The 26,862-nt window shown below is 46.7% G+C and overlaps 1 protein-coding gene across 1 annotated transcript; it reads right to left on the bottom strand.

The window, feature by feature from the left end:
• Positions 1-8,439: 8,439 nt before the first annotated feature.
• Positions 8,440-26,649, bottom strand: B4GALT7 (beta-1,4-galactosyltransferase 7). Its single transcript, XM_077137801.1, has 6 exons — positions 26,504-26,649; positions 20,212-20,574; positions 15,944-16,169; positions 15,068-15,151; positions 14,755-14,859; positions 8,440-14,233 (listed from the first exon to the last, which is right to left on the bottom strand). Exons 1-6 carry the CDS (start codon positions 26,551-26,553, stop codon positions 14,078-14,080), a joined length of 984 nt encoding a protein of 327 aa, XP_076993916.1. The 5' UTR covers positions 26,554-26,649; the 3' UTR covers positions 8,440-14,077.
• Positions 26,650-26,862: the final 213 nt, after the last annotated feature.

Here is a 26,862-nt window from a genome sequence, read left to right as displayed (position 1 = left end):
GTGGTGACCGTGGGCATTCTCGCCCTGTTGTTGATCTTAAAGGGGAAGCTTTCAGTCTTTCCCCAGTAAGTAGGATGTTAGCTGTGGGTTTTTCATACATGCTGTTTATCATAGTGAGGAAGTTTTCTTCTATTCCTAGTATTCTAAGTATTTTAATCAATAAAAAGTGGTGGATTTTATTAAATACCTTTTCTTCATCAGTTGAGACGAAGAAAAGTTTTATGCCTTCATTCTGTTAATATGGTGTGTTACATAAATTGATCTTCTTATGTTGAACCATCCTTGCACACTGGGGGTAAATCCCACTTGATCATGGTGCATAATTCTTCTCATATGCTGTTTGCTTTGGTTTGCTAGTATTTTGTTCAGGATTTTTGGATTTGTATTTATAAGAAATATTGGTCTATAGCTTTTTTTTCTTGTATCTTTAGCAGCTTGGATATAAGGGTGATGCAGACTTCATGGAATGGGTTGGGAGTGTTCCTTCCTCTTCAGTTTTTTTGGAAGAGCTGCAGCAGAAAAGGGATGAAGTCTTCTTGGAACGTTTAGGAAAATTCCTCTGTGAAGCTATCTGGTGCTGGACTTTCCTTTCTTGGTAGTTTTTAAATTACCGATTCAATCTCTTTACTAGTAACTGGTTTGTTGAGATCTTCTATGTCTTCTTTTTTTTTGGAGTGCATGGGCCAAGAATTGACCCAGGTCATCACTGAGCTACCCATGCACCTTTCTATGTCTTCTTGAGTCAATGTGGGTAGCTTCTGTGTTTCTAACAATTTGCTCATTTCATCTAGGTTATCTAATTTATTAGCATGCAGTTGTTCATGGTATCCACTTAGTCCTTTTGATTTCATCAGTATCAGTAGTAATGTCCTCCTCTTACAATTCTGATTTTTGTTATTTGTATCCTCTGTTTTTCTTTGTCAGTCTAGCTAAATCTTCGTCAATTTTGTTGTTCTTTACAAAGAACCAACTTTTGGTTTTGCCGATTCTCTCTATTGTTTTTTGTTTGTTTGTTTTCTACTTCATTTATCTCCTCTCTAATCTTTGTTATTTCCTTCCTTCTGCTTGCTTTGGGTTTAGTTTGCTCTTCTTTTTCTGGGCCTTCCAGTTTTGGATCCAGACCCATAGAGCTCTGATATGAAACATTTCTTCTTTTTTAATGTAAGCATTTAGGGCTATAAATTTCTCTCTCAGCACTGCCTTCATTGCATCCCATAAGTTGTTTTTTGTTTGTTTGTTTTTACATAAGCAGACACTGGGAATAGAACCCAGGTCTCTAGCATGGCAGGCAAGAACTCTGCCTGCTGAGCCACCATGGCCTGCCCTCCCATTAATTTTTGTATATTGCATTTTAATTTTCATTCCTAATTTCATTTCAGATTTCCTTTTTAACCAACTGGTTCCTTAAGAGTATGCTGTTATTGTTCCACATATTTGTGACTGTTCCCTTTCTACCTCTATTATTGATTTATAGCTTTCTTCTGCTATGGTTGGAGACTATACATTGGATGATTTCAAAACTTTTTAATTTATTGAGACCTCATGACAACTCTGTGAGATGGAGTTTATTATACCAAGTTTAGATATGAGAAACCACACCTCAGAGAGTTTAAATAATTTGCCTAAGGTTACATACTAGTTAGTGGTTGGAGGTAGGATTGAAACCCCAGTCTGACTGACTTCAAACCCTGCGTTCTTTCCTCTATACATGGTATTAATAATTATTTGACTTAAGGAGTGGCTAATAACTCTATTAGAAAACACAGAAGTAAGATGTCTTAGTTTGTCAGGGCAGCTATGACAAACACCACCTGATGGCTTGACTTAAGCAACAGGAATTTATTATGTCATGGTTTTGGAGGCTAGAAATCCAACATCAAGGTGCTGGCAGGGTTTGCTTTCTCCCGCAGTCTGTAGCATTCCGCAGTCCTCCGTCACATGGCAATCTCTCTCTCCTCGGACCTGTCCTCCGTCACATGGCAATCTCTCTCTCCTCGGACCTGCTTCTCTGATTTCCATTGACTTCTGCCTTCAACTTCCACATTCAATTTCCTTTGCTTATTAGAACTTCAGCCATATCAGACTTAGGCCCACCCTCATTAGGTTTGTCAACACCTTAACTAATAATAGCATCTTCCCACGTCCTGTTTACAAAGAGATTCACACCCACAGGAAACAGATTAAGACTCAGTGTGTCTGTTTTAGAGGACAGGATTCAATCCCCAACATAAGGTTTTCATTCTCCTCCTCGTTTTTAACCAAGCTGAAGCTTATATAAATCTTGTAGGAATCATGAAGATGGTATAGAAAATTGAGGCAGTTATAGATTATGGGAGAATCTAGCCTTTATGTATGGAGGACTTGCAGTCATGCATTTTAGAGATCTCAAACATATTCTACCTGTATTGGAGTGACCAGAGGGAAGTACCTGAAACTGTTGGGCTGTTTTCCAGTAGCCTAGATTCTTGAAGATGGTTGTATAAAGATATAACATTTACAGTTGTATAAAGATATAACATGACTGTGTGATTGTGAGAACCTTGTGCCTGATGCTCCTTATATTCAGGGTATGGACAGATGAGTAAAAAATATGGATAAAAATTAATAAATAAATAACAGAGGGGGAAAGGGCAAAAAAAATTGGGTAGATGGAAACACCAGTGGTCAATGAAAGGGAGGTGTAAGGTGTATGATATGTCCCAGTTTTTTTCTTTTTTCTTTTTATTTCTTTTTCTGAAGTGATGCAAATGTTCTAAAAAATGACTCTGGTGGGGCAGGCCACTGTGGCTCAGCAGGCAGAGTTCTCGCGTGCCATGCTGGAGATCTGGGTTTGATTCCTGGTGCCTGCCCATGTAAAAAAAAAAAAAAAAAAGATTATGGTGATGAATACACAGCTGTGATGATGTTGTGAGCCACTGATTGTGCACCACGTATAGAAAGTATGTGTGTGAAGATTTTTCTCAATAAAAAGAATGTTTTTAAGCATCCCACCATAAAATGTCTCATGGATGTATCCATCAATATTTATCGAGTGTCTAACATGGGGCGTACAGTGTGCTAGAGGCACTGTCACATTTAACCTAACAGCAGCACTGCAAGGTACACATCATTAACTCCATTTTATAGATGAGCACACTGAGGCTTATAGGGCAATTTTAATAATTACATATCTGCCTCACATTAAATGTCTATGGGTGCATACTGGTATAAACTCAACTCGGGCCTCCTGACTTCCTTTCTGCTATACCACAGTGTCACCTTCCAAAAAAAAAAAAAAGCCTCATAAATTGAGAATGTTCTCAAATTGTGGTGACGAATGCACAACCCTGTGATTATATCGAGAGCCATTGATTGTACACTTTGAGTGCAGTATATGGCGTGGAAATATTTTTTTTAATGCCTCACAGGACTAAAATCTGAACAAAAGTACATTTCTGGCTGCTGGGAACTTTTTAATTTTCAGCCCGCAGACTCAAAATGACTTTTCCAAGGGAGGTGGAGAATTTAGACAGGAGAGGGGAAGGATCCTGCAGACCTCACATCACACGGTGTTTTTTCCCCTTCACTACACTCAGGTCACTGAATTCAAGAAGTCATCCGTGGTGCTGCCTCCCTCGCTCCGGAACATACACCTCCCAGGACAGGTAAGACCTGGTGAGGAAGATAGGGCCTTAGCGTTACCTCCAAGGCAGTAGATCACGCGCCAGAAGGGAAATGAGTCACAGTAATAATAGCCACCGTTTATCAGCGGCAACCCTGGGCTGGGCAAGGAGCCGCCATTACTATGCCCATCATCCAAGAGGAACTTGAGTCTGGCTCGCTCCAGCTTACACGGTCAGGACAGGGAAGAACCAGGTGGGAGCCCAAAGAGTCTAGTTCCAGAGAATTTCACCGCCCCCAGAGGAAACTGGCACAATGCCTGTCCCTTAAGTGCACAGTGTAAACCCCTGCGATAATGATGGTATTCAACTCTGAACGAGAACGTGGATTGCGGGTCTTACTGTAGACCTGTACGGTCCAATATGGTAGCCACCAGCCACAGACAGCTATTGAACACGTGAAGTGTGGCTGGTGTGACCAGGGCACTGTACTTTTTATTTTATTTCATTTTAATTGGAAATTTTTTTCCCTCGAATGCAACTTTAGTGTTTTGGTAGGACTATATTTCACTTTTACATTGCATCCTGTAAGAGATTATCACTGTATGTCTCAGGCTCAGGCATCCTTTTCAGTACTGCATTGAAAGCAATTTATATTAACTAGATATATATATATTTTGGATAACAAACTTTATTTTTGGAGCATTTTATATTTACAGAATAATTGCAGTGTCCCCACACAGTTTCTCCAATTATTAACATCTTGCATTAGCATGTACAGTTGTTATAATTGATGAACCAATATGGATGCGTTATTAGTAACTAAAGTTCATAGTTATATATGAGTTTTGGATTATCTATTGAGATGATATATTTTGGATATACCGAGTGAAAATTTATTAATTAAATAATTAATTGTTAAAATTAATGTCAACTATGCATTTTTACATTTTTAATACGGTTACCAAAATTATTTTAATTACATATCTGTCTCATATTATGTTTATATGGGAGCCTACTGTTATATATCATAAGGGGAATTCAGTTCAGAACCTTTGAGATGTTCTAAGCCATAGAAGTAATTTGTCACTTTTTTTTAAGTAAAAATTCACTTTTAGTGACAGTGATCATTCCATTTAGAATTGTTTCGCCCAGGATGGCTGACAACCTCAGTAGCAGCTTCCCCAGGAGTGAAAAACAAACCAAGAAACTATGTTGGAAAAGAAAAAAGTTTGAATGTTCTTGATTTCTTTTCTCAAATTTCTTCTTTTAAAATGTTACAGTTGGGCGGGCCGTGGTGGCTCAGCGGGCAAAGTGCTTGCCTGCTATGCCGGAGGACCTCGGTTCGATTCCCGGCCCCAGCCCATGTAAAAAACAAACAAACAAACAAAATACAATAAAACAAGAAAATGTTTAAAGATGTTTCCCTTCCTTCCTTCCTTCTCTCTGTCTTTCCTTCCCTTCCTCCCTCTTTAAAAAAAAAAAAAAAAAAAAATGTTACAGTTAAGAGATAAGCCTGGATACAGGGCTAAAGTTTATTCTCTCTATTTCTGTTTTTGCCAGCGATCTGTTGACCCCCTCTCACCATTTCTCTGCATGCACTAAGCAGACCCCCATAAAGATAGTCTGCATTTGAGGGGTTACGACTCGCCCTTTGAGAAGCCCCTTTCATTTACCTTCTTTGACTTCTGTGAATTGCAGCAGTTAAAGCCCTTTTTCTTCTTTGCTTGTCACAACAGGAAAGTCTAACTGGAAATGAATCAGCCCATCCTTGTAGCCCCCTTTAATCCAAGTCATTATTTAGCTCTTAATTAATGCACTTACAATACCTGGCCATTCATTTCCTGAGCTTTCAGGAGATCTTTGTTCTAGCCTAATCTATTGATTTCTGCCTTGAATTTTTCTTCTTTTCTCCAGTTAATCAACATCGTCAGTCATTGTGGCTTCTGAAACAGATACTGAAATATCAGAGAATAAGAATTCCTTGGATTTCTGACATCACCCCTGCCAAGAGATGTCCCAAGATTTAAACCAGTACCCTGACAACGTCTGTCAAACAGCTCAACTTTCAACGTTCAACCCAGCTTTCTCCTTTCTCTTGCCCTGCTAACTCCCATGGAACCCCCAGACCTGGTAAGGGGAATAGCGGTCCCATCTCCCAAAAGGAAAACCTCGGACTGGGTCTTTTCTGAAATCACAGGCAGTGAGGAGGTTCCGCCAGAACATGCCACCCAGCACTCCCTCCTACCTGCTCCCTTTCTCCCCAGAGGGCCCCTTCTCCAGGACTCCCTCCTGGAAATATGGCAAGGCACCAAAGCAACTAAGTGGTGACAGGTTGCTCCCCAGTTATTGTACCTGTCTTGCCTGAGCTGTTTAGGCTTTTAACCTGGGGGGTCATGATGTTCCCAGCTTTAAGTGAACTTGGTCACTCATGGGCCTAGTTAAAGAAGACTGGCCCTTGCATACACGGCTGACCACGTCTTTTGAAATGTACGTATTTCGGTAGAGAAGAAAGTTTGTTCTTTTCCAGCCCTGCCTACTGCAGTCCTTTCTAAATTGGATACCTGGGCCAAAGAAACTCTGAAATCTTCTATAGGCAAAAGATTCTTAAGAACTGAGACTCATAACCCTGGCTAGGCATTGGAATTGCCTCGGGAGCTTTCTTGGCCAGAGGCTCAGACCAATTTACTCAGAACCTCTGGTGGTGGGTTTTCAATGCTCCACTGGGAATTCTACTGGGCAGCCAGGTTTGAGAACCACTGTTCTATATTCTAGAGTCTTAGCTGTGCCCTTCTTGGCCTCCAGTTCCCCTGAGATAATCTCTCTTGGATTCCAATCTGATGTTTTACCCAAATCCCACTTAGTGTGATTTCGCCTCTGCATTTTCATGCTTCTCCGGGGACAGGAGCCATTTCACATAAACCAAACAGACCTTTAAGGCTGGTAGGAGCTGGCAAGTAGCTATGGGATGCAGGAATGCTCCCACTCCTGGAGCAGTGGGTCTTAACTTTTAAAACATAAAGATGCTGGGGCTCTACCCTAAACTGGGGTGGGCGAGGGGGGGAGTACAGGTAGTCAGTAGTTTTTTTAAAGTTTCCCAGGAGCTTGAGCTACTACTGGCTATATACCATAAATTCAGAGCATATTTATTTGTTCTCCATGGACAGAGCTTATTTTCTTAATGAATTAATTAATTTAAAAAAATCTACATTTAGCTTTTGTTCAAATCGTGTCATTAACTTTTCCCTCGCCAGCAGAAAAACACTCCCATAGGGACCCCCATATAGGGACTTCGTAGGAGGAGACAGATCCTAAAACCTACAAGCATTGGAAAATGGCCCCAGTTCTTTGGGGGGCATCCAGTATGGTGGCCCTGTCTGTGCCATACTTGTAGAGCCTTCAAAATACTCATTTTCTTTCTCTGCTGTTTTAGTTGTTTCTTGTTTTTATTAATCCAGATCACTATAAATATTGTAGGGAGAACAGTCTGGTTAACAACAATTAATTTAAATTTATTTATTTATTTTTTTTGGCATGGGCAGGCTCCAGGAATCGAACCCTGGTCTCCAGCTCGGCAGGTGAGAATTCTTGCCACTGAGCCACCGTTGCACCACTCTAATCACAATAAATTTGAAAAGTCAGGGGACCCAAAGTCTTAGGCCTAGTCCCTCATCTGTGATTGTGAAAATGACACGAACCTCTCCGCAAGGCTGATCTGAGGCACCCTCCATATCCTCAGCAACCTCAGGTGGACTTTTAGGTTAGAATTGTTGACATAATGAGGTCATGCAAATCTCTCTGCCTTAAGAGAAAGATGGCCTCGTTTATTTGTTTGGTGATTTCAATGGTAATAGAACTACTGTTTATTAGGTACTCCTTATTGTAAGATGCCATACACTATATCAGATACTTATATTATCTTATTTATTCTCATGCAAGATAGACAGGTATTATTAGTTCTACTTTAGAGATGTGGAAACTGAGGCTCAGAGAGGTTGAGGCACTTGCCTGAGGTTGCACAGTGAATTAATGGTGGAGGTGGTATTCACACTTGGTCTGGCTAAGTCCAAAGTTCCAGGTCCATGACCCTGGCTGACCCCAGGGGTTTCTCTCCTCCCCAGACAACTTTCACTGGCTCTTCCATTCCTGCCTCTTCACCTCCTGACTTGACTTCATTTCTTAAAAAGGAACATAATTGAGTTACGTGTTAATGAGTCTTCTGCAGTGGTAGAAAATAATGGTGGATGGGACAGAGTGTGAAAGAAAATCTGTGGAGTCCCATTCAGGGGGGCAGGAGGGGAGAGATTCTAGGCCATTGTACAAAAAGCATGGTTCTGGTTGGGCAAAAATGTTATCTTGATGCTGCCTTCTGGTTTTGCCGGCTAAAAGGGTGAAAAGAAAACCTTCCGTGGGCCAAGAATACTGTTCCTGAACCTCTTTCTCACTTCAGTCTCCAGGGAGCAGAACAGACTTCTCCCTTCCTGGGCTGTGGCCCCAAGTCTGTCTGAAGTCTGATGATCCTGAGATGAGGACACAGGGTGGGTCACAGTTGGGAGGGCGAAAAAGTCACCATGGGAGGCAGGCTAGCCCTACTCCAAATAGAAAAAATCAGAGGTTTCACAGCGTTTTCCACTGACTTCATGCCTGATAGGAACCGAGCTTCTCTGAGCTGCTCCAGCTTTTGCTTGTCCTGGTCGAGGGGCTTTCAGGGAAATGCCTAACACTGGGCCTGTGAACTGGGCTCTGCTCTAGCAAGTTCCCAGAGGGACAGAACCTGACATTTCAGGGCACCTGCTCAACGTAATGCTGTGCTAATTAGGGAAAGGTAAGCAGAGCCACGTGGGGACGGAGCCTCTGGTTCTTTTTTATTTTTTTAATTGAGAAATCATCTCACACATGCAGTCCAACTATAGGACACAATTAATGGCTCACAATTCATGACATAGTTGTGTATTCATCACCATGACCATTTTTAGAACATTTGCATCACTTCAGAAAAAAAAAGAAGAAAAAACCCATGCATCCATACCCCTTACCCCTCCCTCTCATTGACCAATAGTATTTCCTCTACCCAATTTTCTTTTTTACCCCTTATCCCCCAAATTATTTATTTTTTTATCCTTACTTTTTTACTCATCTGTCCATACCCTGGATAAAAGGAGCATCAGACACAAGGTTTTCACAATCACATGGTTGCACCATGAAAGCTATATAATTACACACTCAGTCATCTTCAGGCATCAAGGCTACTGGACACAGCTCAACAGTTTCAGGTACTTCCCCTCCAGCCATTCCAATACACCGTACACTAAAAAGAAATGTCTATATAATGCATAAGAATAACCTCCAGGATAACCTCTTGGCTCTGTTTGAAATCTCTCAGCCCCTGATACTTTATTTTGTCTCATTTCTCTTTCCCCCTTTTGGTCAAGAAAGCTTTCTCAATCCCACAATGCCAGGTCCTAGCTCATCCCAGGAGTGGGCCACTGGTTCTTAAAAGGAGAATTGGTTCAAATGAGCTTAAATGAAGCAGAATTAAGGCTGGCAGATAGCATGGTAGCTGCTGGCAAACAGGTAAACAAGGTGGAAATGGCAAGTTGAACAAAGAGGGTCAAACCCAGATGTGGGAGGCAAGGTGCAGTGCCAGATCTTCAGGGAAAGTAGAAACCTAAGCAACAGCAGCTAAAGCCACAGGCTAGAACCTGCCAAGCAGGCCAGGCAGTGCTTCAGGTACTGGAGATAGAGCAGTGAACAAGAATTATTCTGTATGGAAGATGTTTCTTCTCTCCATTTACTTATTTATTCAGTCTTTTTTTTTTTTTAAACCACAATGGACTCATGGATACTAATTTTTTTTACTTTGGGTTATAATTTGTTACTGCTTTATTCTTGTTACTCAAGTCATTCCAACTTTGGCCATCGGGAGTTCTTTCAGTTGGCTCCTGTGTTTCTTTGACACACCCCCATCAATTTTTGAAAACATTTTCTTATTTTCTGCCTCTGTAAGATGCTCCAGGCTCCATTTGTATATTTCCTCTGTTTTCTGCCCCAGTCCCAGAATCAGCCTTTTCTCCCAGGAGCCCTGGTTCCTTTTATTGGAGACTGAAATGAGAAACTAAGATTTGAGCACTAGGTATGCTCATTTGTACTGGGGTGTCATTGCCTCTAGGCCCTCTTAGCTGAAAGAACAAAGAAACACATGTTTGCTTCCTGACCCGTGTATACACATATAATATTTTATATGCAGACATCTGTATATTAGGCTAAACGTGTATTCATACTGATGTCTTCAACTCTAATCCATTAACACATGGGTCATTCTGGCCTCCTCCCCTTGCTTACCTGTAAAGTCCCGTTCCAACAATAAGGAACATGGCTCCACCATTTGCCAACCATGTGCTTAATCGTTCAATTCTAGTGAACAGGTATAGTAGTATCAGAATTCTTAACCTGTATCTCCATATCTCTGTTAGAAACAATTTTCTCAACTAGAGTACACTGTTTATGTGGAGTTCCCTTTGCCTTTAGTCTTACAGACTCCAATAATTCCTGAAATTACTTAACTTGGCACTTTCCCCTCCCCCTCTCCAATGAGGTTGTTTCATACATTTGTAATACAGTTAGATTCTCTTGTCACCTTCTGCATTCTTTCCTGGGATTCCCCCAACCTCCTAAATGGTATTTTTAAAATTTGTATACATTAAGTTCCACTCTTTGTGCTATAAGGTTCTGTGGGTTTTGATAAGTGCATAATGTTGTGTATCCACCATTACAGTATCACACAGAATTGTTTCAACCTAAAATTCCCCAGTGCTTCACCTATTCAACCCTCCTCCTGCCCCCCAATCTCTGGCAACCACTAATCTTTTCACTGTCTCTATGGTTTTGCCTTTTCCAGAATGTCATGTAGCTGGAATCAAATCTATGTAGCCTTTTCAGACTGGTTTTTCACTTAGCAACATGTGTGCAAGTTTGCTCCGTGTCTTTTTGTGATTTGATAGCTCATTTCTTTTAATTGCTAAATAATATACCATTGTATGAATGTAACAATGGTTTATCCTTTAACTTATTGAAGAACATCATGGTTGCTTCTGGTTTTCGGTGATTATTAATAAAACTGCTATAAATATTCACATGCAGGTTTCTGTGTGGACATGTTTCAAATCTGTTGGAGCACAAATGCTGCATTGTATGCTAAGATGTTTAGCCTTGTATGAAACTGCCAAACCGTCTTCCAAAGTGGCTGTACCATTTTGCATTTCCACCAGCCATGAAGAGAGCTCCAGTTGCTCTGAATTCTCACCAGCATTGTCAGATTTTTGCTTTAAAAAAAACTTCTAGTCACTCCAGTAAGTGTGCAGTGGTATCTCATTGTTTCAATTGGCTGTCCCCTAATGGCAAAGATGTTGATCATCTTTGCCACCTGGATAACTTCTCTGGTGAGGTGTCTGTTCTTTTGCCCATGTTTAAGTTCGGTTGTTTTGTTATTGTTGAGTTTTAAGAGTTCTTTGTATATTTTGGGTAAGAGCCCCCGCCCCAATCAAATATGTGTTTTGCATGCATTTTTCCCAATCTGCGGTTTGTTTTTTTTTCATTCTCTTGATTGTGTCTGTCACAGACCACAAATTTTAAATTAAAAAAAATTCCAACTTATTTTTTTACCATGGAACATGCTTTTGGCATTGTATTTAAACCCAAGTTCATCTATATTTTTTCGTTTTCTTCTAGAAGTTTTGTCATCTTGCAGTTTATATTCAGGTCTAGGATCTATTTTGAGTTCATTTTTGTGAAAGTTATTGTCTGTGTCAAGATTCTTTTTTTTTTTTTTTGGCAAATGGATGTCTGTACAGTAAAGAATTTAACCCTGTTTGCCTGTTCTCAACTTCTGGAAGGTAACTTCTAAGCCTCTGGAATGTCATGCTTTATAGCAGCCTTTGTTTGCTGGGAGTCTTGTGCACAAGTACTTGCTTTAGAGGGCCGGGTGGAATCTGGCCCTGAAGACAGATTCCAGCCAGCTCAAATCTCAGGTTTCACCGCTTATCACCTCTGTAACCTCAAGTAAGCTACTTATCCTCTCTGTGCTTCACCTTCCTCCTCTATAAAATGGATTAAGTAGCACTTAGTTCTTTAGTAGGAAAGCCTACATGAAACAATCCAGTGTAAAGAATTTTGGATGTGATTAATACTCAGCAAGTACTAGTTATTAGTCTTACATTGGCTGGGTTGGCGAAGGTCACGCCAGGTACTCCTACATCCTGGACTCATTTCATCCATGAGGGGGCAGCTGGGGCACCTGGCCAGGGACGCAGGGATAATAGTGCCTCTCCATGAGGGGGCAGCTGAGGCACTGAGGAAGCAGTGGAGCTATCTGCTTCCTCCCTGTGTTGACCACCACTCAGTTCACGTCCTGTCCCAGAGGTGGGCAGTGATGGGGAGCTGCAGATTGGGCTGCATCAGCTCTGTCCCAGAGCACCCACTGGAACACGGATGACAGAGGCGGTGGCAGCAGCTGTGGACGAATGTCGGGGTGTGGGGTATGCAGCTACACTCCCAGCCCAGGCCAAGTCAGCATTCCCATGAGGTGATGAGGTTCTCATTTCTTCAAGGCTCTACTCATTCCACTTCCTCCTGTGCCAGGTGGAAAGAAAGAACCTCCACCACCTTCTTCATTTTGAGGACTGTCTGTGTATCAGGCAACTGGAGAGCTGGGGGCTTTGATGTGACATGCATTCCCACCAACTCTAAGGGGCTCCAAGACCAAAATAATAAAAAGATATTCACAAGATAACAAGCACATAGAAGACACCCCGTTTTCCTCTCCTGAGCCAGCAATTGAGAAAGTCCCTCTCATCAGCCTCCCACTGTAAGCTGAACTGATGGCCAAGGTTAATCTCGGATCACAAGGGCCCTTGGTTATATGTCTTCACAGTCATGTGGAGCCTGAATCTTCACCCCAGCCATCTGTGCTTATATATCTCTCTCGGCTTGTGCACAGGCTGTGCAGGGCACAATCCACACAACTACACCCAGCAGCCCTGAGATCATCCTAAGAAGAGTCTTTTTTGACAAAAGCTGATTTCACCCTCCTGAGCTCTGGGAGCTCAATCCCTTCCTTCTCCAGCAATTCAGATGTCCTGTTGTTACACACACCAAACTTAACTGGTCCCAAGGGTTTCCTCTCAGTTCTGCCCCAAATCTTTGACGGTCAATGCTTTGAAAGCGTGTTCCACCTTGCAGGACACTTTCCCTCCCACTCTCTCATTGGCCCTGGGCTTCCATCAAAATGCTTCTAAGCTTTAAGACCACTCTCCAAACCCTTGGTCTCACTTGGCTCCTCCTCCTGGGTCTCCTTGGCATTTGGTGACCACTGCTAACCTCCCCTCATGCTTTTGAAGTCCTCCAGTGATTCTCTGCCTTCTCTCCCCATCTTCCTCTTCCCTCTCGGTCACAACCTAAGTAATTGCCAGTGCATCCCATCTGCCCCAAGACCCATCTGTGGCTCCAGTTCTTCAGTAGCCTACCTCCCAGTTTCCACCTCAGCAAGGTAGGACAAAGCACCCTTCCCAGAGGTCCAGCACTCAGGCCAGACCATTTCCAGAGGTTCAGAGCTCTAGCCAGATGGGGCCTGAGGTGGCTGGACCACCCAGTTGGACAGCAAGGAGCTGAAAGGGGCAGAGTTGGGGGAAAGGGAAGTGGTACAGGGACCTTGGGCTTCTCCTCCCACTCTAAGTCTCCCCAGACTTGTCACTCCTACTCCTGTACCAATTTCTTGCTAGCCCATAACTCCGAGAGGTATCTTCTTTTTCCCCATTCCATTTCCTAGGTCAAAGGTGATGAACTAGTGGCCCACAACACATTTGGTTTGACCTGCCATATTTTTTTTAATGCTGCTATCATTTACAAATCAGATTTCACTTAAGAATCCAGAATTCCAGTTTGTTTTGAAAAAATGAGAAGACCTGGCCACATCAGGCCTACATGTCTGCATGGTGGGCTAGAGCCAAGTATCAGCTGTTCCCATAATATGTGGCTTGTACTCTGGTTTCTGGAGTACTGACCTTCCCTATCGTCCTGGCCTGGCTTCTACACTCCACACGAAGAGGGCCGGCAGGAAAGAAACAAGGTTAGGCTGACCAGAGGCTGTTCTATTCCACCACTCTGGCCCCAGGAACTCCTCCCCATTGCCCTCAAGTCTCAACACATCAAGGAGAGGGCAGAACAGGGCAAACAGGCAGGCAGAGCAGGCAGTCCCAGTCGGGAGCCACCCCAGCTTCTCTCCGATCACTGTTTATTGCTGGCAGTATCCCAGACATCATGCGTGTCCTGTCCCAGCTCAAACCTGCCTTCGGGCAAGACTGCTGCAAACTTATGGCTTGCTGTCTGTTGCCTCAGGCCACTCCACATCCTATGGGAGCTAGGCCCTGGCTGAGGCTCTGTCCTGGGCCCAATGACACAGGTTTCCTTCCTGCGTAGCCAACTCAGCCAAATGTGCACCACGGGGTGGCAGCCTTATCACAGTCCAACATGATATTGAGTACAGTGCAGGGGGCACCGCCCACAGCTAGAGCGGTGCGGGAATCCACGTGGTACTTGACAGTGCTCAGGCCTCCCTCCCGGTCCACCTTGAACTGCTCCTGGGGAAAGAAGGAGGAAAGAGCATGTACTCAGGGTTTCCTGGGTATAGCCATCCACTTAGCCCACACAACCTCATCACCAGAGGGTCTGTGATCCCCTGAAAAGAGGAGAAACAGAGCTCAGAGATGCAAAGTCTCCTGCCCATGGCTGCACCCCACTAATTAGCAGTGGAGCAGGAATCTTCCTGTTGGACTAATTAATATGCCTCCTAGAAAAGAGGCAGTTTGAGGGCTGGGCCAGTGTCACAGGTGACTGGGATTCTGGTGCCTTCAGCTGAACGTTCCTCCTACTCCCCAACCGATACGGACCCTGAGGTTCTGCTGACCCATAGTCACCAATGGCAACCACCAGAGAAGGGCACAGTGCCCAAGCAGAATGCCTGTTAACTGCCCTGGGGGCAAGGAGGGGAGGACAAGGCCACTGGGCCTAAGTAGAACTTGGTGAAATGCCTGGGCCTGTCGGGCCTGCTGGCTCCCCACATAACCTCCCATCTGTCCCAAATGAGGGGACCGGCCAGCACCTGTTTTTGAGCTGCAATGCGCTTCTGGTCTCTCTTCCGCCAGGCTGGGTCATGCACGTGGTGAAAAGTCTTGTACCCAGTTGTGATTCCCGAAGGGCGGAAAAGCTGAGGGGGCCCAAGAAAGTCGGTGTCAGGCAGCAACACCCTGGAGCTCCGAGAGAAGGCTTCCGGAGGCCACGGCAGGGGTCTGCATTCCCAGTTCACAGAAGAGGAGACTTAGCCCAGAGAGCAAGGGTCTGGTTAGAGGGTTACTGCAAGCCAGGGCCTGGACTGGGACCGGACCCCGGGGTGCTGGGAAGGGGAGAAGTTTTACCTGGAGCCCAGCTCCTTTTATGCGTCGGTAGAACTCATCATCTTCACGGCCCCAGCCCCAAAAGCGGTTGGACATCCCATTGCACTGGCACAGAGATACAAAGCATCACCTGTTCATTCTCCCAGGGCACTGCCATACTCCCATTTCCCCTGGGGTGGGCCTGCCCTGGTCTCTTCCGCTGTGCGTGGATACTGGCCTTATGGTAGGCACCTATTTTTGCCACCTGGTCAGGGGCTCCAATTACACAAACCCAACTTCAGTCATGGCTTGAAGAGGAGCAGGAGACTAAGACTCAAGCCACTCAGTTCCTCCTAATCCTGCCTCCACCCCAACCACTGGTACAGGGACCTGATTCAGGGATGGGCCCAGGACTCCAGTCAGGCCAATCAGGAGTCAGTGTGATCCAGTTTGGACTCCTGGGGAAGGAGGCTCCATCTTCCTTCAGACTTAAATCTAGCTGGATGCTGGGTGCAGCTATGAGAACCCCCTAAACCCTGCAGGTCTGAAAAGGAACGGGACAGAGGGAAGATAGAGCCAAGCAATGTGGGACGAGAAATGATGTCCTAGCGACATTGTTTGAGAGGCCAGGCAAGTAACACCTGCAGCCAAATCTCCCACCCTGTACTTCCTGCCCAGACCTTTTCATTTTGAGAGCCAACAAATTTCCCATTTTCTTAAGCTAGTCTGGATAGGGGGTTCTGTTCCTACAGCCGCATCCTCCCTGACTGGAGGGTCCATTCTTGCTCCTCTCATCCACGGGCTGCTCCTAGGCCACCCTGGCCAACACTCCATCGACTGGACCCCAGGATGGCTGCCATGCTCTGCTAGCTGCCTCCACCCCGCACTTGGAGCAGAGCAGGCTAGACCGGGCCTCACCAGCTGGTAGTGCTGCTTGGAGAGCAGCAGGATGCCGCCGACATAAGTCTTGTAGTGGTAGAGTGGGTGGAGCTCTGGGGAGGCCACGTGGAAGGGCCCGGCCTCAGGGAAGCCATAGTCCAGCTCCTCATTGAGTGGGAGCAGATCCACGTCATGCATGGCGATGTAGTCTGTGCTGTTGCCACTCTCCAGGAAGCCCACGTTGATTAACGCCGCCCGGTTGAACCTGTGCAGGGCAGCCGAGGCTGGGCAAGAGGGTGGCGAGCTGGCTTGCACAACGGCTCACCCCTGAGCTCTGGGTGACAGACTCTTCTCCACAGCACTCACCAGGACTCCCCAAGCACTTAGTACTGCGCTGCACTGAGTGCTGCCTGCCCACCTACACTTCCATCTCACAAAGATGTACTAAACCCTCACAATCTGCCAGAAACCATTCAACACATTGGCTACAGCAGCAAAAAAACAAAATCCCTGCCCTCAAGGAAACTTACATTCAAAAAGAGACAAAAATGAATCAGCAAATAGGTAATAAGCCAGAGGGTGGGAAGTACTGTGGAACAAAGTAAAGGGCAAGGGGGATAAAGGAGTGCTTGGGGGCAGCTGTTTTTTTAGACAGCATTGTCAGGGAGGACCAGAGTAATAGGACATTTGAGCAGAAACCAGGGGGCTGAGGTAATGAGCCCCAAGGAAATCAGGGGGAAACACAGCTCCAAGCAGAGCGAACAGCCACTGCAAAGGCTGAGAGCAGATACTAGCATGGCTGAGCAATGAGTGAAGGGGGATGGAGAAAATGGGGCTGAGTGGTACAGGATTTGGTCAGCTTTGATCTGTAGTCTGAGAGAGATGGAAGCCGCTGGAGGGTTTAAAGAAGAGGCATGATGTGATTTGATTTAGGTTTCAACAACATCATTCCACGTGGTGTGCTGAGAAGAATGTCAGCTGAGAGGCTAGTATAAAAATTTAGGCAAGCAATGATGGGGGTCTAGCTTAGGGAGGCAGCAGTGGAGAGGACGAGAAGTAGGCAGACTCTGGATGACTTTGAAACTCTGAGCCTAGAAGATTTGCTGATAAATTAGATATGGGGTGTGAGAGAAATAAAGGAGTTGAGGATGACTCCAAGGTTTTTTGGCCTAAGCAACTACTGGAGGCATAGATATTCCCTTCCCTGAAAGGGGGAAGTCTGGGGAGTGAGAGGGGGAGGGCAGGTTTGGTGTACATAAAATAACTCAGTTTTGATCAGATTAAGCCTGAGATGTCTCTGCGCCCGCCAAATGAAGGAGCTGCACAGGTAGCTGGGTGGGCAACTATGGCGTTTAGGGGAGTGGTCGCAGCTGGGGATAAAGGTGTGGGAATCACTGGAGTACAGATGGGATTTAAGGCTACAGGACTGGACAAGACACCCCGTGAGCAGCTGTATTAGAAAAGGAGGGATGCCAATGCACTGAGCCCCAAAGGACACTGTTGTTGAGCAACCAGGGAAATGAAGAAGAATCAGCAAAGGAGATGAGAAAGGGTGGCCAGTGAAGAAGGAAGAGAACCAGAGAGTGATGTCCCAGAAGCCACATGGAGGTATTTTAAGAAGAACGAATTCACCTGATGGACACTGCTGACAGGTCTAGAGGATGAGGCTGAGAACTGGCCTTTGGCTTAAAGTGAAGGTCAGTGGTAACAAGGACAGCTGTTTCAGCATCCTGATGGGGATAAATAGTCTAGTGGCATGTGTTTAAGAGAGAATGAGATAGGTATTTAATGTATATTTTAATGACTGTAGAACTTGAATTGCTCTAGAATGTGAATGACTAGTCTTGTGTTTTAAACCTTTTGACTTTTGTTTTGTAAAGGATCTCCTGCGAGTTCTCTTTTTAGAATTTAATATTGTGTGGTTACGCCCTGATTTGAGTGAAAAATATTAAAGTACTTTATATACCAGTATATAACCTAAACTACAAGTATTAAATAAGTATATCTGGTATATCTTTCTACATTTAGCAAGGGTACCATAACCAAAAGATTTTTTTTTTTTGGTGTTTGGGTGGGTTGAGAGGTAGTTTTCTGCTGTATATTATGGCAGTTACAGACTTGAGTATAACTGAACCAGAATTTGGATCATAAAAGTGCAATTCCTAGTTATTTTTCATTTAGGTTTAGGAAAATATGAGAACCTTATGCTTATAATGTAGCAGCAATAACAGAGGGTAACTACAACACTGCAAGAACGTAAAAGGTTTGCACATGTGACACTATTCTTTTGCTGGGGGTAGCAGGGTTTAAAGTTATTTAGGAGATACAGAATAGTTAACAGTAAAGCTTTATATGTATGTTTTAACTTCCATGATATTTATTTTGTAGAGGCATCTGTGATTGTTAGAGCTATTGTTTTTATTACATTTATGTTTAAGGTTGACTTTTTAAAATAAACCAAAAATTTTAAAAAAAGAGAGAATGAGGCGAGAGAAGGAGGAGGAGGCAAGTAAAAACAACTCTTTCTTGGAGTTTTACTATAAAGAGGAGCAGAAAAATGGGGCAATAACTGTGGGGGGGTATGGAATCAAAAGGGAGCTGTTGTTTTTTTTCTTCCTTTTTTAGACAGGAACTATTTCAGTATATTTGCATGCTGATACAAATGTTTCAGGAAAGACAAAACAACTGTTCATGGAGAAGGGTCAATGCTGGAGTGAGGTTAAGTGGGAGAGAAGCAGAGGCCAGAAAGCTCAAGTGGACGAGCTGGCTTTGGATAGGAGCTGGGGCACTTCATTCCAGTTACAGGAAGGAAGAAAGATGGATGTGGACAGAAGCTGAGAGTGAGGAGATGTGGCTGGGGGCTTGTAAAGCTCTCGTCCACTGGTTCTGTTTACTCAGTGCAAGGGGAAGCAAAGCTATCAGCTGGGTGTGAGGAGAGGGGAAATGCTCTTCCAGGTGTGAGGAGAGAAGCTGTGACACATGGCCAGGGGAGGGGCACGTGGACTGGAGGAACATGAGGTCTCCAGGCAGCACTTGGGGCCTTCCCAGGTTAAGGTTCACTGGGGGTGAGGCCATGCATACCGATGATTTTCTCCAGCTACATTCAGCTGCCTGGGTGCAAGTGTGGAGTAGACTGAGTGGGAGTTGGTCAGGTTGCGGTTTTACCGGACAGAACTGGGCAAGGGCGTTAAGGGTGTGTGCCAGGGAGTGATTTTAAGGATGGATCATGGAATCCAAGTTAGGTAAGGAGAAAGTGAGGACCAAGAGGATGGGGGTGGTGAAAAAGAAGGAGGATCATGCATCCCTGCTAGGGCCTAAGGATTGTGGGAGACCATCTTCCAGAGGAAATAAGCTGGAAAAAAGGAAATGGGGGTTAGAACATGAGATGCCTGCACTGTGATCACAGAAGGTGCTGTTTTGGGTAACTGCAAGGATTTAGGGATAATGCCAGATTGTATTGGGTTAAATAGTGTCCCCCCAACCTCCAATTCATGTCCACCCAGAGCCTCAGAATGTGACCGATTTGGAAACAGGCTCTTTGTGGGTGGAATTATTTAAATTAAGATGAGCTCATACTGGGTTAAGGTGGGCCCTAAATCCAGTGACTGGTATCTCTGCAAGAAGTGGAGAGGACACAGAGAGACTCAGAGAGAAAGCCACGTGAAAAGACTAGAGTGGTGCAGCCACAATCCAATGAATGCTCAAGGCCAAGGAACACTAGAAGAGGGATGGGACCAGAAAGGATTCTCCCCTAGAGCCTTCCGAGGGAGCACAGCCTGTCACTACCTTGATTTCAGGCTTCTGGCCTCTGGAACTGGGAGGGAATAAATTTCTATTGTTTTAAGCCACGCAGTTTGTGATACTTTTTTACAAAGCCAAAGGAAACTAAGATAGACTGTGAATAACCTTAAGTAGTGGCTTGACCTTCCCTTTCCCCAGCCCCAAAATCCAGTCCATCCACCTCCCTGCTTTCTACCTCCCCTTCCAGCACTCTCGCCAAGCCACTGTCATCTTCAACGACTGCCATGATCATCCAATTGGTCTCCCTCCTTCCTCTCTCATTCTAGCACAATCTACTCCACATTCAGCAGCAGCCACAGTGGTCTTGGCAAAATTAAAATCAGATCAGGGTCCTCTCGGCCCCTCAAATTCTCCCCAAAGATTCCCAGCACACTCAGTGGGCTGAGGTCTGCCGCCCCCAACCCTCCCCTACTGCCACCACCCCAAGTGGCCTCTCACAGGAGTGATGCCAGAAAAGGGAGCCAGCCCTGAGAGGGCACGGCGTGGACCTGGGAGGCAGGCCCTACCTGAAGTGGTCCACCTGATTGAGCACATAGATGTGGTGCTGGATCTTCTTCCTGCTCAGGAAGCGGTGCATGTGGGGCACGAAGACCAGGAGCTCCTCGAAGCGTTCACGGAAAGGCACTAGCACCGCCAGGCGATGTGGACCCCATGACTCGTCTTCTTCCCAGTGCTCAGGGGGCAGCTCCGGGGGGCAGGCCCGGGGCGGGCCCGAGGTCTCCTGCCCTTGTCCCCGGGCTGCCCAGGCCACGTCACCAGAGCAGCTGAGCTGAAGCCAGAGCAGGGAGAAGAAGCCCAGTAAGAGGCAGGCCACAAAGAGGTGGAAGACGGAGCATTTTCGTGGGAGGCCGCTGGGGAGCAACCTGGACCTGGGACAAGAGCAGGGACAGAGTCAGAAGGACACACCCCTTCTCTAGCCTCCCCATTTGTCAGGCACACACGGCTGGCCCAGCCCAAGCACCTGACAGTTAGTACAGAAGCAACATCAGTGCTTTTGTTCAGGCCACTACCCATGCATCAGAATCCTGCCTACCTCTCCAGCCCATGCCACCCCACTTCCAGGAAGTCCTCCAACCACTGTCGGGTCACAGGGCTGCCCTTATTCCTCACTGCTCTCTTTCTGAGTCCTGGTCAGACCATGAGCTGCTCAAGGGCAGGGACGAGGCTCCTCTTCTCTTGCACTCACCTCTTCCCAGGACAGTGGCTTGGTGTCATGAGCCAACGCTAGGGGACCCACCTTTGAGAGGAACATCCCACTCACAAACCACATGCTCTACAGATTCAGGCCCAGCAGCAACCTTGGCTTCCTCCTACTTCTTAAGCTGAACAGATATGAGGGGGCAGCATCAGTCCCAGGTGAAATGACCAATGTTTACTCTGGGAAGATCGATCTCCTCCCCAACCAATGCAAGGCCTAAACTGACAGCGGCAGTTCACTGAATGAGTTTCAAAGTCTCAACCCAAGGGACAGCCCATGGGAAAAGATGAGAGACAAAAGATAGAGAAGTACCCAGCCCCATTTCAGAAACTAAAGGACAGGGGACTATCATACAGGACGGTGGTGCTGGGAGAGCCCACCTGATAGGTTAAAAAGTACAAAGCAACATGTGGAAATCACCTAATTTATCTGTCCCTCTCTTTGGAAGTTCCTGAGGATACTGAGAAAGGGCTGAGGCACCCAAAAGAAGGAGAGTTACCCCTATACTTCTTCCTTGACATAATCTGTGAAAGAATCTATTTTATAATCTCTAAGAGTCACCAATGAGCTATCAGGTGGTTCCGATTCTATCTCCTAAATTCCTCTCTGATCCACCCTTACCCACTGCCTCTTTTTTCAACGTATGCCTTACCTGGTCTTTGCCCTGCTCAGACCCTTCAATCTCATGGATAATATTCTTTGGGGCTTGGAAGATAAAGGCCACGTGCATTGCCTGACAGGTAAAGCTCTCTGTGACCTGGCTCCATCTCCAGTTCCTCCCCACCCATCACCCAGAATATTAACCATGGAACTCAGAGCTTTGCCACTCATCATAGTTATTCCTGCTCCATGCTTCACACAAGCTGCTGCTTCTGCCTGAAATGCCCTTCCTTATTATACATGCCTGGAAGCCCCCATTGATCCTCCAGGGCCAGCCATGTCCTCACCCAAACACCTCTCTGGACTGAGATATGTGCTCCCTCCTTTGTTCTCCTATGGTATCTGATATGACTCTCTTTAAAGCACTTACTATTTTATAACTACCTGTGCCCCTGCTTGTCTTTCCCATAGTTATGCATGGGCTCAGACCACATGTGATTTATTTCTAGGACTCTTGCACAGGTCAGACAGAAGAAAGCATGCTGCGTTAAAGGAAGGGTTAAAGCAGGCTGGGCAGGCTTTCAGTCACATACAAGAGCCAGACAAACCTTTCTCCATAAGCACAACTGCTAGCCTGGAAACCAGGCAGCCCTATAGCCAGGCCCAGGCCCCACCCGCAGCTGGGGGCTGACCCTGCAGGCCACCCTCACAGGGCTGGACTTACCCCCCATTGTTCTGTCGTGGTGATTTTCGCTGGGAAGGAACAGAACCCAGGCCTGAGAGTAGCCAGGGAAGGGTGGAACCTCTATAGATTCTCCCGTGCTCTCTGGACTCTTTCTGGGGGTGGGGTGGAGACCTGGGAGATGGACATGGAGTAATATCCCACCTTCAGGGGGGAAAGCAGTGACCATTACCAGGCACAGGACATGGGTTGGGCATCCAAAGCTCTCACACATGCTGTTTCTTCCACCCAGCTTCCCCTTCCTGTCAGGCTCATGTCCCCATTGCCACTCTCATCCTGTGCTCTGAGCAACTGAACTAAGCGCCCAGAGTCCAGTTTCCCAGGACACTGGGAATAAGAACAGCTGCTCCTGGCGCCACCTAGTGGCAAGCTCTAGACGTGTAGTCCCAACTGCTCTCAGGCAACCCTGGGTCTGAGGGGCAGCCCAGATGAGACCCTGTCTCCTTTATCTATCTGATCCCATGGCTAGTTGGAGGGGGATTCAAGCCCAGGTAAGCTGGCTCCAGAGCCAGCCCTCTTTCGTTGTACGCATTTGTTGTATGGATCTTTGTAATCATGTGTCAGAAGTAGAGAGTTCACATCAGCAAATTTTTCAGACACTACTGTTCCAAAGGCTCATGGAAATGGATCAGGAAATGGAAATACTCCTCCTTTACCTTTCATTTCTTCCCTTGTATCCTTAATGATACACAGTTTGAATACTCAGCTATTCTGGTTACAGCATCTCAAATTTGCAACGTTAACTAGAAGACAACTGGCACCTCCTCTGTGCACACAGGGTGCCAAGGGTTTTCCCTTTAATCCTCACACAGCCATGCAGAGTAGATACTATGATCCCCATTCCAGAAATGGAAAAACTGAGGTCAGAGTATTAAGTGGGCTGTTTTCAGTCAAACGGCTATTAAAGAGGATTCCTGCCCAGTCCTGGCTCCGCACTTCCTATTATATTCCAGTCTTCTTATTTCAACACCAAGTCTGCAAAATTCTCAAAAGTAAACAGTTGTGCCCACTAAATTCTAGAATACTTTGGTACCTGGAAACCTTAAGAGACCCACAAGAAAAGAGACGTCATTCACCACTTTCAGGTATTCTGGGTGGGAGGTTTTCTAGGCATGTCTCACGTGTTGCTGTCGCACGTGAGACACCCACAAACCTAAGCAAGACAAATAGCTTCCCCCCACTCTGCTTTAATGAGAACAACACTAGGGGAGGTTCAGCTAAGCTCACACCTAAGACAAGGAGGCAAGCCCCATTCAGGTTCACCGGCTCCGGAAATGAACTAATGTCTGTGTGCGGAGTGAACTAATGTCTGTGTGTGGAGTGAACCAATGTCTGTGTGCGGAGTGAACCAACGTCTGTGTGCAGAGTGAACTAATGTCTGTGTGTTGGAGCGAACCAATGTCTGTGTGTTGGAGCGAACTAATGTCTGCGTGCGGAGTGAACTAATGTCTGCGTGCGGAGTGAACTAATGTCTGCGTGCGGAGTGAACTAATGTCTGCGTGCGGAGTGAACTAATGTCTGTGTGCGGAGTGAACTAATGTCTGCGTGCGGAGTGAACCAACGTCTGTGTGTTGGAGTGAACCAATGTCTGCGCGCGGAGTGAACCAACGTCTGTGTGTTGGAGTGAACCAATGTCTGCGCGCGGAGTGAACCAATGTCTGTGTGCGGAGTGAACTAATGTCTGCGTGTGGAGTGAACTAATGTCTGTGTGCGGAGTGAACTAACGTCTGTGTGTGGAGTGAACCAACGTCTGTGTGCGGAGTGAACCAACGTCTGTGTGCGGAGTGAACCAACGTCTGTGTGCGGAGTGAACCAACGTCTGTGTGCGGAGTGAACCAATGTCTGCGTGCGGAGTGAACTAATGTCTGCGTGTGGAGTGAACTAATGTCTGTGTGCGGAGTGAACTAATGTCTGTGTGCGGAGTGAACTAATGTCTGTGTGCGGAGTGAACTAATGTCTGTGTGCGGAGTGAACCAATGTCTGTGTGCGGAGTGAACTAATGTCTGTGTGCGGAGTGAACCAATATCTGTGTGCGGAGTGAACTAATGTCTGTGTGTTGGAGTGAACCAATGTCTGCGTGCGGAGTGAACCAATGTCTGTGTGCGGAGTGAACTAATGTCTGCGTGTGGAGTGAACTAATGTCTGTGTGCGGAGTGAACCAACATCTGTGTGCGGAGTGAACCAACGTCTGCGTGCGGAGTGAACTAATGTCTGTGTGTGGAGTGAACTAATGTCTGTGTGCGGAGTGAACTAATGTCTGTGTGCGGAGTGAACTAATGTCTGTGTGCGGAGTGAACCAATGTCTGTGTGCGGAGTGAACTAATGTCTGTGTGCGGAGTGAACCAATGTCTGTGTGCGGAGTGAACTAATGTCTGTGTGTTGGAGTGAACCAATGTCTGCGTGCGGAGTGAACTAATGTCTGCGTGCGGAGTGAACCAATGTCTGCGTCCGGAGTGAACTAATGTCTGCGTGCGTAGTGAACTAATGTCTGCGTGCAGAGTGAACCAACGTCTGTGTGTTGGAGTGAACTAATGTCTGCGTGCGGAGTGAACTAATGTCCGCGTGCGGAGTGAACTAATGTCTGAGTGCAGGGTGAACTAATGTCTGTGTGTTGGAGTGAACTAATGTCTGTGTGCGGAGTGAACTAATGTCCGCGTGCGGAGTGAACTAATGTCCGCGTGCAGGGTGAACTAATGTCTGTGTGTTGGAGTGAACCAATGTCTGCGTGCGGAGTGAACCAATGTCTGCGTGCGGAGTGAACTAATGTCTGCGTGCAGGGTGAACTAATGTCTGTGTGTTGGAGTGAACCAATGTCTGCGTGCGGAGTGAACCAATGTCTGTGTGCGGAGTGAACCAATGTCTGTGTGCGGAGTGAACCAATGTCTGCGTGCGGAGTGAACTAATGTCTGTGTGTTGGAGTGAACCAATGTCTGTGTGTTGGAGTGAACCAATGTCTGCGTGCGGAGTGAACCAATGTCTGCGTGCGGAGTGAACCAATGTCTGTGTGCGGAGTGAACCAATGTCTGCGTGCGGAGTGAACTAATGTCTGCGTGCGGAGTGAACTAATGTCTGCGTGCGGAGTGAACCAACGTCTGTGTGTTGGAGTGAACCAATGTCTGCGTGCGGAGTGAACTAATGTCTGTGTGCGGAGTGAACTAATGTCTGTGTGCGGAGTGAACTAATGTCTGTGTGTTGGAGTGAACCAATGTCTGCGTGCGGAGTGAACCAATGTCTGTGTGCGGAGTGAACCAATGTCTGTGTGCGGAGTGAACTAATGTCTGTGTGCGGAGTGAACTAATGTCTGTGTGTTGGAGTGAACCAATGTCTGCGTGCGGAGTGAACCAATGTCTGTGTGCGGAGTGAACCAATGTCTGTGTGTTGGAGTGAACTAATGTCTGTGTGTTGGAGTGAACCAATGTCTGTGTGTTGGAGTGAACTAATGTCTGCGTGCGGAGTGAACTAATGTCTGCGTGCGGAGTGAACTAATGTCTGCGTGCGGAGTGAACCAATGTCTGTGTGTTGGAGTGAACCAATGTCTGTGTGCGGAGTGAACCAATGTCTGTGTGTTGGAGTGAACTAATGTCTGTGTGCGGAGTGAACCAATGTCTGCGTGCGGAGTGAACTAATGTCTGCGTGCAGGGTGAACTAATGTCTGTGTGTTGGAGTGAACTAATGTCTGCGTGCGGAGTGAACCAATGTCTGTGTGTTGGAGTGAACCAATGTCTGCGTGCGGAGTGAACCAATGTCTGCGCGCGGAGTGCCTAGAACATACCAGAACTCCTGTCTGTTCTGGGCGGTCAGCAAGGGTTGGGGAAGGCGGGAGGGGCGGGTCTAGGGTCACAAGGGTGTGATGGGGAAGGCAGAGACCACAGACACGGAATAAGGACCCTCCAGAGGTCAGCATCAGACAGACAGGGTCAGACGGAAAGATAGAGATCCACTGAGAGGCCAACGGAGTCAGACCCGCACGAAGATAAACAGAGGCCAATGGAAAAACACAGACACAAAAGCGATCCAAAATGAGACAAGACTTTCAAAAAGAGGAACCGAAACAAAGAGAGATGAACGGACAAGGACCCGCAGAGACACAGAGATCCGCGGGGTGACCGAGTCTCAGACCTACACTGAGAGCCAGGGACCCACAGAGGGAACCAGCAGAGACTGAGACGCGGCGGCCCGGCTCTGCAAACTCCGCAGGGCGGCCTGGAAGCGAGTGACGCCCCGGAGGCCAGGCCCCGGACCGGCCGCCGCCGCTCACCTGCCATCCTCCCAGGGTAGCTGCGCCGCTTTTCTCCGGGAGGGGAACATCGTCGGGGGAGGCGGCGGCGCATGGGACTCACGCTCGCAGCCGCGGCCGAGCCGGCCTCCCCGGCCTACGCGGCGCCTCTGCGGCGCCTCCGCCTCCCGCCCCGCCCAGGCCTGTCCGCCCCGCCCCTCGGTCCGCTGGGTCCGTCAGTCCGGCCGCGTCGTCGGCTCCCGGGAGCCGCGGCGCCCAACGTTCCGCGGGTAGAGGCACCACGCGGGAGCGCCGGGCCGCCGGGGCTGCGTTCCTGCTGCCCTCGGGAGCTCCCTCGGGACCCCTCACGGTATCCCGAGAAACTGAGGCTCCAGGCGCCA

Source organism: Tamandua tetradactyla, chromosome 20 (genome assembly GCF_023851605.1).
Source record: "Tamandua tetradactyla isolate mTamTet1 chromosome 20, mTamTet1.pri, whole genome shotgun sequence".
Lineage (NCBI taxonomy): Eukaryota > Metazoa > Chordata > Mammalia > Pilosa > Myrmecophagidae > Tamandua > Tamandua tetradactyla.
The sequence above is the reverse complement of the archived record's forward strand: the minus strand, read 5'-3'. Positions and strand labels throughout refer to the sequence as shown.